The 12,969-nt window shown below is 43.9% G+C and overlaps 1 protein-coding gene across 2 annotated transcripts; it reads right to left on the bottom strand.

Annotated features, from left to right (window-relative positions):
- Window positions 1-199: 199 nt before the first annotated feature.
- Window positions 200-11,639, bottom strand: LOC146370173 (uncharacterized). Of its 2 annotated transcripts, XM_084908710.1 has the most exons (11): window positions 10,830-11,638; window positions 9,617-9,667; window positions 9,360-9,402; window positions 7,911-8,249; window positions 7,453-7,746; window positions 5,727-5,837; window positions 3,634-3,675; window positions 3,479-3,529; window positions 3,092-3,148; window positions 2,949-3,005; window positions 200-2,650 (listed from the first exon to the last, which is right to left on the bottom strand). In XM_084908710.1, the coding sequence occupies exons 3-11, from the start codon at window positions 9,394-9,396 to the stop codon at window positions 2,580-2,582; spliced, it is 1,059 nt and encodes a 352-aa protein (XP_084764836.1). In that variant the 5' UTR covers window positions 9,397-9,402; window positions 9,617-9,667; window positions 10,830-11,638; the 3' UTR covers window positions 200-2,579. The 2 variants fall into 2 exon arrangements, with proteins under 2 accessions (XP_084764836.1, XP_084764834.1); XM_084908708.1 differs by having other exon boundaries at window positions 9,617-11,639.
- Between the last annotated feature and the right edge of the window lie 1,330 nt (window positions 11,640-12,969).

A 12,969-nucleotide genomic window follows, 5' to 3' on the forward strand; every position in this document is an offset into this window, starting at 1 on the left:
AGCTGATCGTCCTCACGTGTTAGGGATTCCTGACTTACTGACATCACCACAGGAAGGACATACGTGCTGTCAGGTGTGTCACCATGACACAAATGAAATATAATTTAGAAGTAACTGAAAGTAATATTTAGAACTTTTAATCCCAAACTGTGCTCGTAACAGCAGATTCATTGATTCTTTACAGTAATCTGATCGTCACTTTGTGTTAACACAGTTAATATAAATATACACCATATGCACATTTATTACTGTACATTTCTTTACAACAGTCACACGGACTCTTCAGAAGAACCGAGGTCATGATGTCATCGGTAATCCATAACCAGGAGTGAGGAGACGCTCTCGGGCTCCAGACGAGGTTCAGTGGAGCCGTGAGTGCTCGGTGCTTTTGTGACCACTAGCTGCCCGTTGTGTTGCTGTTGTGGTGGTGATGACTGTAAGTGTGTTAGGTCGTGGACACGTGCGACACGCCGGAGAGCAGGTGTGACAGACCTTTGTGTTTACAGTGAAGTCTCCCTGAAATGTGATGTTTGCAGCTGGAAGCATCATTAAAGGAGGTCCTGCTGGCTGTGTGTCTGCAGCTAACACAAACTCAACACGTTCTTTAAATATCCTGTTAAACTCTCCTTTAGTTTTAGGATGAAATGAGGCTCCAAAGTGAACCAACGCATGTTGTCGCACCAGTTATCCAAAATCCTGTGAAATTCCAACAAGTATGGAATAACCAGAGGTGGCAAAAGTACATTTAAAGAATACTCCAGTAAAAGTACTGATTCAACCTCTTTACTCAAGTCAAAGTAAAAAAGTACCGGCTCTGAAATGTAACATAAGAAATAAAAACATAGCTCCGCTGGTTTGATGCAAAGGGAACTGAACCTTGTGTCTATATTAATGTAAACAGAAAAGTGAGTACAGTCGGGGGTTTTGTGGCACTGGGGGGTGGGGGGAGCCTAACATCAGTTGTAAGGGCTCAGCGTGGGCAAAGTGCTTTGGCGTAACCGCAGCCGGGGGAGCGCCTCGTCTCCTCGCCTTGTCTCCTCGCCTCGTCTCCTCGCCTCTTCTCCTCGCCTCACCTCATCTCCTCGCCTCGTCTCATCTCTTCGCCTCGCCTCGCCTCATCTCCTCGCCTCGCCTCATCTCCTCGCCTCGTCTCCTCGCCTCATCTCGTCTCCTCGCCTCGTCTCCTCGCCTCGCCTCATCTCCTCGCCTTGCCTCTTCTCCTCGCCTCATCTCATCTCCTCGCCTCGTCTCCTTGCCTCATCTCCTCGCCTCTTCTCCTCGCCTCGCCTCATCTCCTCGCCTCGTCTCCTTTCTCCTTTCTCTTTTCCGCCCCCCGGTCTCCTACGTTGTGGTTGTACAAACTCAAAATTTTAAAAATAAATAAATAAAAACCTTTAATAGATTCCGACTCGTGGACCATTATAAGAAATGCTGTAATGGTCCAGTTGGGAAAATAACTCTGACAGTTCTGATCGTGACGCTGTTGGACTGATTCAAAAACATGAGGACTGACATGTAAGCTTTAAATGAGCACTCGAAGCTCTCTCCTTCCTTTCTCATCTTTCTCCATCTCTGAGTGGAGTTAGTTTCGTTTCTCTGTGAGTTGGACCTTTAGCTGTCAGACACACTGACAGCATAGAAACAGTTTGTTTGTGAAGCTGATGCATCTGAAATTACCTGCAAAAACGTTGCTTCCTTTCTGCTCCCTGGTCAGTATTACTAGCTTCAGAGGATCAGTGAGCGCAGCATATGAACATCTGACCACGTGGATCATGCATAAATTGTCCTGTTGCCTCTTCCACCCCTCTGTCCCTAAATTTCCCTTGTTTCATGTTTGTCAGTGTGTTACTGTACCAGCTGTGTATCGAATGCACACAAATTAAAATGTATAAATAAATATATAAAAGATGAAGTAAAGGAGTAAAACTGTTGTGAACATGTTCATAGCAACACTCCATTTACATGCTGCTGAATCATCGTCATCATTATTAGTCATCACTGCTCCTCATTCTCACACAGCAAAGATGGATTCAGCCTCCTATAATCTGTATTTACAGCATACAGCAGATGTCAGCTAATATCTAAAACAGCATTAAGTTATGACATTCTGGATTGTAGACTCTTAAAGTTCAGAATCTTTAAATAAAGTGACAAACAAGAAAACTGTGCAGCTGATCGGACCCTGATCAGCTGGAAAACAGTAAAGACACGAAATCCTTGTTTTGTTGCTCGAGGAAAGCTGAGCTCAGTCAGTCACAGCAGCTTCACCGGCTCACGGTTCAGTTGATCGTTTCATCCTTCTTGGCGTCTTGAGGCAAAAGCAGAGCTCAAACAGAACATTTTCGCTCTCTGCATCCTTCATTGGTGTTACTGTAGGTTTCACTGAGTCCGCCTGGAGAAGAACTCGTTGGCACTAAGAACGAGCCAATAACAGGTCATTTTAAACTGAACTGTGCAAATAAAAAGGTTTAAACTCTTCAGGAAACGACTCTGGCGACGCCTCTGGTGTGTCGGCCGCACAGCCGTCGTCCTGTTCACAGCGTGTGTGAGTGCAGTCGAACAATGAATCCATCCTCAGTTTAGTCTGTGTTTGCGTGCACGCTGCCTCCGCCTTGCTCTGCACCACCTGCAGGGCGGTGCTCCTGGCTTTCTAAAAGAAAAGCAGACAAAAAATTTTTTCAGAAACGATCCAACAGCGATTTCTCGACTGTGAAACAGATGAATGCAGGTTTTAATCCTCTTCACCAGAGTGTGTGCAGCACAGTTAGAGCTGTAAGTATCTGGACATCAAATACTTCTCATTTTTCTATTCAGTGTCTGTTCACCATCACAGTGGACTCAAACAGTTAAGGTGTGACCAAAGTGCTACTTTAAAATTACATTTTTATTCATATTAATACAGACTGTCAATGTCTGCTAACTCGGTGCAGCACAGACACGAACACTACCTGCTCCATCTAGAAGGTTTTGGTCCACGTTGTCTCGATGTGCATCTCCCCACTCATCTGTGGAAACAGCACATCAGAGTGTAGCTGCTGAGTGTGTCAGTCATCTTATCTCATTGTGTTTGTGAGTGAGCCAAAGTCCAAACCTTCATCCTGTGGATCCTCGTCATCTCTGCTCCCTTCATTTGCTGCCTCTTGAGATTCTAACAAAATCAAAGAAACAATGGTTGACAAACATTAAAGAACTGTGACATGTGACATGTGGTATGTGACACGCTGTCTTTGGATGTGAGAGCTCCGAGACCCTCATGCTGCAGGATCACTCTTTGCATGACTACCAGAGCCCTTTGAGCTGATTTCAGGGGTTCCTTCTCTCCGTGACGAGTTTAATTTTGAAATATAGCCGTCTGCACAGTGTTGGTAACACCATCATGGTCTCTACCATATATTTCCAAATATGTCACTATTTCCCAGGCGTTCCAGATGTTGAACCTCTGCCGTGAGAGCACCAGGACCGCCTCCCCCCTTCTTACCTTCTTGGAGCTCCATTTGTTGGTCTGCATGGTTTTCACCTCCTGGCTGTTCTACACCAGAAACAAAGCAAAGCTCTTCAGTCAAGAATCAACTGTGGAGCTGTGACCCCCCAATCGTGTCATCATAGATCTTTTTGACCTCACTGCAGAATTACCTCCATTCAGTTGTCCGTTGGATTCATCGCCAGATTTGCAGCCTAAAAGCAAAAGCAGAGGAAAAAAGTTAGGAGCAGGAAACACTAAATAACTGAAGTGCTGTGAGAAAAATATTGTTTCATTTGGAAAGTCAAATATGGATGTGGGAAAAAACAGCCAGATCCTGACTGGTTCACCAAAGATCTGATAGATAGAGGTTAAGCTCGAATCTAATTCAGTTACGGCCACTGTCACTTCCTGTTTTATTTTGTAATCCTGGATATGTTATGCCTCTGTGTCTTGACTAACAGTCTTGTTAGTAACAGCGGCTGTATCCCAATTCAGGGTCTGCAGCCTTAAAGGCCGCATTTTAAGGCCGATTACGTCACAGCGACGCGACGAAGGCTGTCCCAATTCAAAGGCTGCTCGAAATGCGGCCCTCAAATGCGTCCTTCATTTCCCTGAATTTTAAGGACGTGGCGGTGTAGACTTCGTGGCCCAACATATCCCAGAATGCATAGCGCGGCGGTGGGTGTGGATAATTTTGCCGATAAAAAACGGCGGATGAGTTGCGCCCGAAGAGTAAACTTTAAGTAAGTACTGAATATTATGTCACTTATTTATGTGCAAATGTTTAATAACGAAGAACATTAAAACATTACTGTTGGCCACATGTCGGCAAAGTTATGTGACATTAGTGACGTTTGTACTAACTTGGTTTTACAGCCTTTACTTTAAAATATACGCCGTTCAATAACTGAGCCTAATCAGAGAATGATCAAAGCTCATGTAGAAACAAACAAACAAATGAACAAACGATTTTCTCCATCATTTCTGTCAAACAAAGCTGTATGAAACGTTTCCAGCTGTTAGTATGGTTGCTTGGCAACCTGGGCAGCGCGACGGAGGCTAGACCGTCCCATTTCACAAGCCTTGCACTTCCGGCCTTAGCGGTCTTTGAGTACCGTTAAGGCTGCAGACCCTGAATTGGGATACAGCCTCTGTCTCTTCCCAGAAATCACAGACCAGGCACATAAGTGTCGTTAGCACAGCTGGTGCAGGTTCCTCCAATCACTCACTCTGCAGCTCTACAGACTGCTGACCTTTCACTCCTGTAACACGACCTGTTAGGACTTGCTGAGCTTTGACTTCTGGCAGTTAACAAAGTTTGAAGGTTGCTTTACTTCCTTGTAAACTTCCTGGACAGAATACAAAAATCTGTTTAAACAGAAACAGCAGCTACCTCTCAGTGTACTGATGCTTTACTATGATCCTTTTATGAATGGGCAGCAGGTGCATGTACTGGTCTGCTGTGGTAAAGAGAGAGCTGAGCATGAAACCAAAGCTATTGGTTTAGTGGTCGATCTACGTTCCTACCCTGACGTTTGCCCTGAGCTGAAATGATCTTCCCCCGAGGAGTCGTTACTCTCCCACACTGGGGTAGCTAAATGTCCTCTGATGGATCGCCGCAACAATCAGGGCCGACTTAATGAATCCTCTCTGAGAAAACGTTTCTTCTGCTTCATACACTGTGTAACTGTGACAGCAGTGTTACTTGTGTAGCTACAGCTGAGTCTATGACCACACAACAATACAGCCATAGCTACAGTACGACTGTAAAGACGACTCAGTTTACAGGTTAATAATAATGTTGTGTTGCTGTTGTGTGCTGTGTGACACGTTTGTCTCATTTAAAACGTGTGTTTGTGGACAGCCTGTGTGACTTTACAGACAGATGAACGTTCGCTCTCTTTATGAAACAGCTAAGTGCTCCGTAGGCGGGGTCAAAACGGTGGCTCTGACCCCGCCCACTTTAACATCACAAAAACATGAAGCGATCACAGCAGTATGCTCCTGCTGATCGCTCAAGCATGTCTGCATGTGACCCGAAGAGGTCATCGATGAAGACACGACGCTGACAAAGTGCAAAGATTCTCCATCACAGCTCTGAAGACCTGAATCCAAAAGCCTAACAGGGTCTATGACTGTTCATCCTTTTGACTGATTATTGCTGCCACTGATTTATTGATCAGTGTTTGAACAATTCATTTTCAACATTACATCATATGTTTACTGTAAATGTTAAAAGAACATAACTCAATGTTTTACTTACATTTCTTGTAGCAGATGTATGTGCCTACTGCTAATCCTGCTATTACTAGTGGTACTATTAAGCCAGAAACTAGACTTATGGATGAGTGCACTCCTGGATTTGTGTCTGGACCTGTGAAGAATATGACAGAACAACAGAAATGAGCTGGGCTGCTTTACCAACAACTGTAATTATTATTCAGGTTACCTTAAAATCCAGGTTAGGCTACATGAATATTTTCTCTTATTAATGAAATTTTAACAGTGACAGTGGTGTCCCAGAAACGATGTGGGCTTCATAGATAATTGGCAAACCTTCTGGAGGAAACCTAGTCCTGTTAGGAGAGACGGCATCCATCCCACTTTGGATGGAGCAGCTCTCATTTCTAGAAATATGGACAAATTTACAAACCCCCCAAAATATGACTATCCAGAGTTGGGACCAGGAAGCAGAGTTGCAGTCTTACACGCCTCTCTGCAGCTTCTCTCCTCCTGCTACCCCCCAAAAACCCATCTCCATAGAGACTGTGTCAGCTTCCAAACAGACAAAAAACAAACTAAAAACCAGCAACAAACAACTTAAACATAAACAATCACAAAGAAAGAACAGTACAGTATCCACATCTGAACCAAAGAGTAAACCAGTGAAATGTGGATTATTAAATATCAGGTCTCTCTCCTCCAAGTCTCTGTTAGTACATGACTTAATAATCGATCAACAAATCGATTTACTCTGCCTTACAGAAACCTGGTTGCAGCAGGATGATTATGTTAGTTTAAATGAATCAACACCCCCGAGTCATTCTAACTACCAGAAACCTCGAAGCACAGGCCGAGGGGGCGGTGTGGCAGCAATTTTTCACACCAGCCTATTAATCAACCAAAGACCCAGACAGACTTTTAATTCATTTGAAAGTCTGATGCTTAGCCTCGTCCACCCCAGCTGTAAAACTCAGAAACCAGTCTTATTTGTTATCATCTATCGTCCACCTGGGCCTTACACAGAGTTTCTGTCTGATTTCTCAGACTTTTTATCTGATTTAGTGCTCAGCTCGTCTGTAATAACACCACCACTCATTCACCTATAAGTATGTCAAAGATGGCCCCGCCCCTCCCTGAGCCTGGTTCTGTCAGAGGTTTCTTCCTGTTAAAAGGGAGTTTTTCCTTCCCACTGTCGCCAAAGTGCTGCTCATAGGGGGTCATATGATTGTTGGGTTTTTCTCTGTATGCAATATTGTAGGGTCTACCTTACAATATAAAGTGCCCTGAGGCGACTGTTGTTGTGATTTGGCGCTGTGTAAATAAAATTGAAGTTGGAATCTGAAGGACAGCCATGTAACACTGTCAGGACAGTGATGGCAGTATCGGTGTCATCTCTGTCATAACGTTCATCAAACATTCACTGCAGGATGATCCAGCAAGGTCTTGGAGGATTTACAGGATTTCGACTCAGTGAAGTGTTTGCTGAATCAGAAAGTCCCTGATTTTTATTGGCTTTTAATGATTTTTAATGGCTTATTGTTTCATTTTAAAAATGTTCCCCAGATTCTACCTGAAACTGTGTGAACATCCATCGGGGGACGGATGTACAACAGAAACATATCAGCAGCGTCCCTTCAATACTGATTAGGCTAAAACAAGCACTGAGTTTAACAAAATAGTGCTAATGTTACAACATTATCTAGCCCCGCCTCCACCAGCACTCCCACTCTGACAGATACTGGGGTTTGCTGATGTGCTGCACTCACCAGCACCATCTCTGTCTATCTTTGTGGTGGTGTTGATGCTTTGGTTGGAGCGAGGGTTGGTGATGCGGCAGGTCACAGACACCAGCTCCTTCACACTGACGGAGCTCCTGACAGTGAAGGTTCCATCCTTTGCGTCCCTCTCGTGGGTCGGTTTGTATTCATGCAGGTCCACATATTCACCACCGGTCGTGTTTTGACCCGACCATGACACGCTGGATTCAGGGTATCCTCCACGCGCTGTGCAGGTCGCAGTGTCTGCTGTGTCAATGGTCAGGTTTATATCTCTGTAGGGAGCTGTGACAGAGGTGAACACTGTTTACACACCACAGACATTCAGAGCACATCAGCACAAACACTTCATGCCAGAAACAAGAACATCAGAGTCAGAGCTGTATGAAAAGTCTCAGGGAGCCCGTGGAGACGTATTCGATCTGGAAGTAAGAAGATATCTTCCTTACCTGAAACCTGCAGTGTTGAGTTGCAGCAGCGCTCACATCTGTCTTTGAAGGAAGCCATGACCCAGAACGACTTCTGGTCGTCTGCAGCTGTAACACTGTGAAGTTTAATGGAGATGTTCCCCGATCCAAACTCAGAAGCAAAGACTGTAACTCTGTTCCTGTAGACGTCAGATGTTGTTGGTTTACACTTTTGTTCACAATGAATCAAAATGTTTTCAGTCCCGTCCTCCTGCCAGTAAAACCACGCCAGGCTTAGTGGAGCTGGGAGTTTACAGGGAACCAGCACAGAGCCTCCAACAGTGGCACCGAGGAGCTCCGCTCGCTGACCCGAGATGAGGGCTGGAAAAAGAAACACAAACACATCAGTAATGATGTAATCATGACATCAGTGATGTAACGCACAGTTTAAGAAAACCAGCCAAACTGTAAACAGACAGGCACTGACAGGACCAACTTCAAGTTTGTTTTTCACTATTTAAAGATTTTATTTTAAAAACAGAAATCTGATTGGTTCTTTGTGCCTCATAAACCTTTTTCCTTCTGGCTGGAGTGCAGTCTCTCACACTAGTGGCTAATTTGGGTCATTAACTTTCCCAAATTACTATCAGTTGTTTTGGATTCTCTGTATTCTTTGCGTTACTGTCCAGTCTTCACCTTATAATATAAAGCACCCCGAGGCTGTTTTTGTTGCTAAATAAATAAATTGAATTAAACTAAGTGAAACGTAATTTAATATTAAAAATCTCCAGTGAGATGAGATGGATCTGTTGGGTTATTGTGGTATTATTAGCTCTAAATGCTCCTTCATCCCTAAAATCAAAGAAACAAACTGAAGGTTAAAAACAGCAGAGTGTCATAAACAAGAGGATTTACAAGGTTAGGCAGAGTTAGCAGGTAGTTAGCTGGTTTCTATTGAGAGTTTAGTCGGCTCGAGAATGATTGTTTACCAGAGGGTTTAAATATTTGTTGTCTGGGGCACCTCGAGCTGCAGAGGCCAAGAATGATGACTGAAGAGCTTTAGGGGCTTTTTGTCTGTTCAATAAATAAGAGCCTCACATAACGCAGGAGACACTTGGACAGGACACTCAGTCGATACATCAGCACTTAACACGCAGACAGAGCCTCAGCTGTGTGCTGTAAACTCCATTTAGCTTTCACTTGAAGCAGATAAGGCTGGGATGCATTTACTTGGATTTAGTATGGATGCAGCACACTTAAAGCCAGGACATGGTAAATCATAGAGCTGTACTAGCTGTATGATTTAAATATGGCTCATGAAAGAAAGACAAATGGAGCAGATGGTCTTTAATAACTTTAGGTTTGTTAGTCCTTAAATAAATATAAAAGTACAAATTACAAATCGAGCCCAAACATGCACATTTCTGGGGATATTTGAGCATCATGTAGCAGCACATCCTCCACCAGGAGTAAAGCCCAAACATATCTTACCACCGAGCAGTCCGACCACGAGGCCTGCAGTTAACATGTCTGCCTGTAAAACAAAGGTAAAACATGCTGTGGTCACATATCTATTATTGCGTGTAAACACACTGTTTCATCTTCCTCATGAAGTCTGGCTGGGCTCCAGCAGGTGTTACTGGAAATGTAATGAGCCCACATTGTATTCAGATTAGTGACAAGATCACAGTAATAAAGTGATATAATCCCAGTACTTTGTGTTTAAACAGTGTTTAGCACACACTCACAGGATTAGATGGTGTCAGGCTCACAGACAGCAGCTGTTCCACCTCTGCATGCTGTAAGCAAATAACAATAACAGCTACAGAGTCAAACATCCTGGAGAGCAGCTTTCTGTGAAGGATCCACACAGTGGGGAGAGCCCACAGAGCATCACAGAGCATCACGGAGGGAAATTCTGGGATTGTGGTACTTTGCAAATGTGTGCTCTATGCATGCAGCTGCTAACCAGTTAAACAAATAGATTTAGCAGCCAAACCCCAGGTGTATTACAGGCATCGTGTCATAAATGCAAACAACTTTTTACTGATGAAGTAGCGAGTCAAACTTGGCTTGAAATAAACTATCATGAAGCTGTTCTTTGTTCTTTGCGCAGTGATGTGTTTTCAGTGAGAAACTTCTGGTTTCTCACTGCAGCAAATTAAATCTGAGCTACATGCACTCAACAATAATTCAGTTCAGTTTAGTTGTATTTATATAGCTGGTTTATACTGGTTATACTGGTTTACTATTTTTCTTTTTACATTCAAAACAAAAAAAGGTAAACTGAACATCAAGACAGTTCTATAAAAAAATAAATGTTGTTATGTTACCTCAATATTACTGAGATGTATTACAATATGTCTGTAAAATACATTTGTTTTATTTATTTTTCGTTTTAATGTTATGAACTACAGCAACATCTGTGGTGTTACAGGTCAGTTTTGATAATTATATATTTACTTGAAAAGAAAAAGGGGGAAAAGTACTTCATTTTATGGTGTCTATAAAAGCAGATTCCGAAGAAAGTGTCCGGATCTATAACGGCTCGCTCTTTGGTTTGCTGAAAGCCTTTAAGTGCTGATCCGACATAAAACAAAGTCACACAGACGAGCACGCGCGCACACCACGGAAACACTCTTAATATTAAAATAAATAAACAGGAAGTCAAACATGGAAGGAATGAAAAAGAAGCAAAGCTGTAAATCTCCAGACTGTGCTGCAGGACCGGCTCAGGTCAGCACGATAAAGATGATTCAAAGCAAACTGAGTTTGAAGACTCAAAGGTTTCCAGCAGCGCGCAGGACGGTGCACAGTCATAAAAGCTCAGGACACGCGTGACAGCCGGAGCTGTTCTCCCAGCTAAGTAAGAGCCAAATATTTCTTTCATCGCCAATAAACGCGTAACTGATCCCAGGAAGCCTCTGTGAGCGCTGCGTCCTCACAGACTTACAGACTCACCTGAATCAGAGTCTGTCACAGGAGCCCGGGCTGCTCCTCTCACGGCCGCGGTGAAGAGTGGCTCCCGTTATCCGCACGTCCTCCCTTACAGACAACCTCGACTTCCCTCTTCTCACTCTCAGCCACGCGCACGTGCACGTTTTCTGCTTCTGCATTGCTTCCTTTCTGGTGATAAAAACCTTTCAACCGGGCGATCGTGGCTCAAGAGTTGAGAGGGCGCCTTGTAATCGGAAGGTTCCCGGTTCGAGCCCCGGTTTGAACAGTCTCGGTCGTTGTGTCCTTGGGCTGGTGGTATGTAGCTTACCATCACCAATGTGTGAATGGGTGGATGGTTGGATATGTAAAGCGCTGTGGGGTCCTTGGGGACTAGTAAAGCCTCCTACAAATACAGGCCATTTACCATTACTCTGCTGACGTCATAACCTTGGTGTCATGCATTCATAAAATCTGATCATCAGTTTAACCGGAGAGTGTTTCAGGTGCTGAGCAGCTGCAGTTTATAGCCATTATTATCATTGACAGAAATAAAAAGGCTGCTTCCTGTCTGCTACAACTTCCACAAACCTGTGTGTCCACACCTCGCTGTGACCTGAACTGTTACAGCAAACATCAGAGGGGACACTTTGGTGCTTGTGATTTTACCTCAAAGCAAAAGTAATCGTGATAATAAACTGTCATGCTGCTTTCTGAAGAAAAGAAGAACTGGGCATACTCAGGAAGCTCTTCAGGTGTTATCGGTCCATTCGGTGTGTTGGGAAGCCCAGCAGTGACACCTTGTGGCGACGCGTTTAATCACCGTCATATGGCAGATTGCCCTTTCAGCTACAGCAGCACTGCAGCTGGTTCAGCTGGCAGTGGCGTGTCCAGTGTGGTGGCCTGGGGGGGCACAGGCCACCCCAGGTGCCACCCCAAAGGTAAAACAATAAAATTCAATCAAATTTTATTTGTACATTTGTACAACATAATCGTACATTTCAAATGTATGATTATGTTTTCACGGTGAAGCTCAGATATCCGAGTGTAAGTGAATGCAGCATCGGCTTCTGCACTATGTGCATCATGTTAGCAAAGGTAGGAGAGCCAAGCACGAAAGAGGCACCGCAGAAAACAATTTTTCGGTGAAATAAAATGAGGACAGAATAAATGTCCCGGTAAGTAATATTAAGTTTGTTGAGTTTAGTAAACTTCGTGAAATTAGAATACCAAGGAAAAAATAACACTTAAAGAATTATTGCAGCCGTGGAATATTTCAGACAGTATGCTACTGAGGGGAGCTAACATAAGAGTTATGAGTTATAAGATATAATCTAAGTCGTAACATTGCTGTATGGAGCTGCAGATTTCGTTGCAGGTTAACATAGCTGGACTGGCCATCGGGCATACCGGGCATATGCCCGGTGACTTATTTTTTATTTTTTTTTGTAACGGCATGGACAATGAGAGGTTGTGGATTGGCCAGATGCAGGTCGATGTGTAAAAATAACTCAGTTGTTTGGTGGTGGCTATGGCCGGGCTTCCACAGAGGCCAGCAGGTGGATGAGGGAAAGGGGAGGCAGGAGGAGAGACCCGAGGCAGCCGCCAGTCCGAGTGTCAGGAGAACTGAACTTCAGGTAAGAAGTTATGACCTGCAGTCTATCTGGGTCAGATATAAGTTCAGGTGGAGTTTATTTTCGTTGTGCTGACTTTTTACAGTCAGTTACAATAACTCGTACTGCTACTAGCTAGCATGACGGAGTTTCTATACAGCTGGGTGGGTGCTATGATGTTACTGATATTGAACTTTATTTTATTCATAAGGTTAGTTAGTAGAGTTGCCAACGGCTCCTTAAAAAAATGGAATGGTCCCTCATTCAGAGAAAATATTACACGTTTGGTATTGAGCTGAGAAGGGACGCAGTTTGTCCCGGACTTTAGCTATAATGAAAAAAAGACACAAAGCTGGAGTTATTCTGTGTCTTTGCTGCACAGCTGCCTCTTCTTCTCTCATTCTCTCCCCCTGCCTCTCCTGTTGCTACTTCAATCATGAAACTGATCAATGATCAGCTGATCGGCTTTTCTCTCTTGTTTATTTATCGCCCACTTTGCGCCAGAAAGAGGAAACCAGCAGATGTCGCGCTAAACAACAGCAGCACGTTTAAGC

This window comes from Perissodus microlepis, chromosome 16 (assembly GCF_051167445.1).
Source record: "Perissodus microlepis isolate ML-2025 ecotype Zambia chromosome 16, ASM5116744v1, whole genome shotgun sequence".
Lineage (NCBI taxonomy): Eukaryota > Metazoa > Chordata > Actinopteri > Cichliformes > Cichlidae > Perissodus > Perissodus microlepis.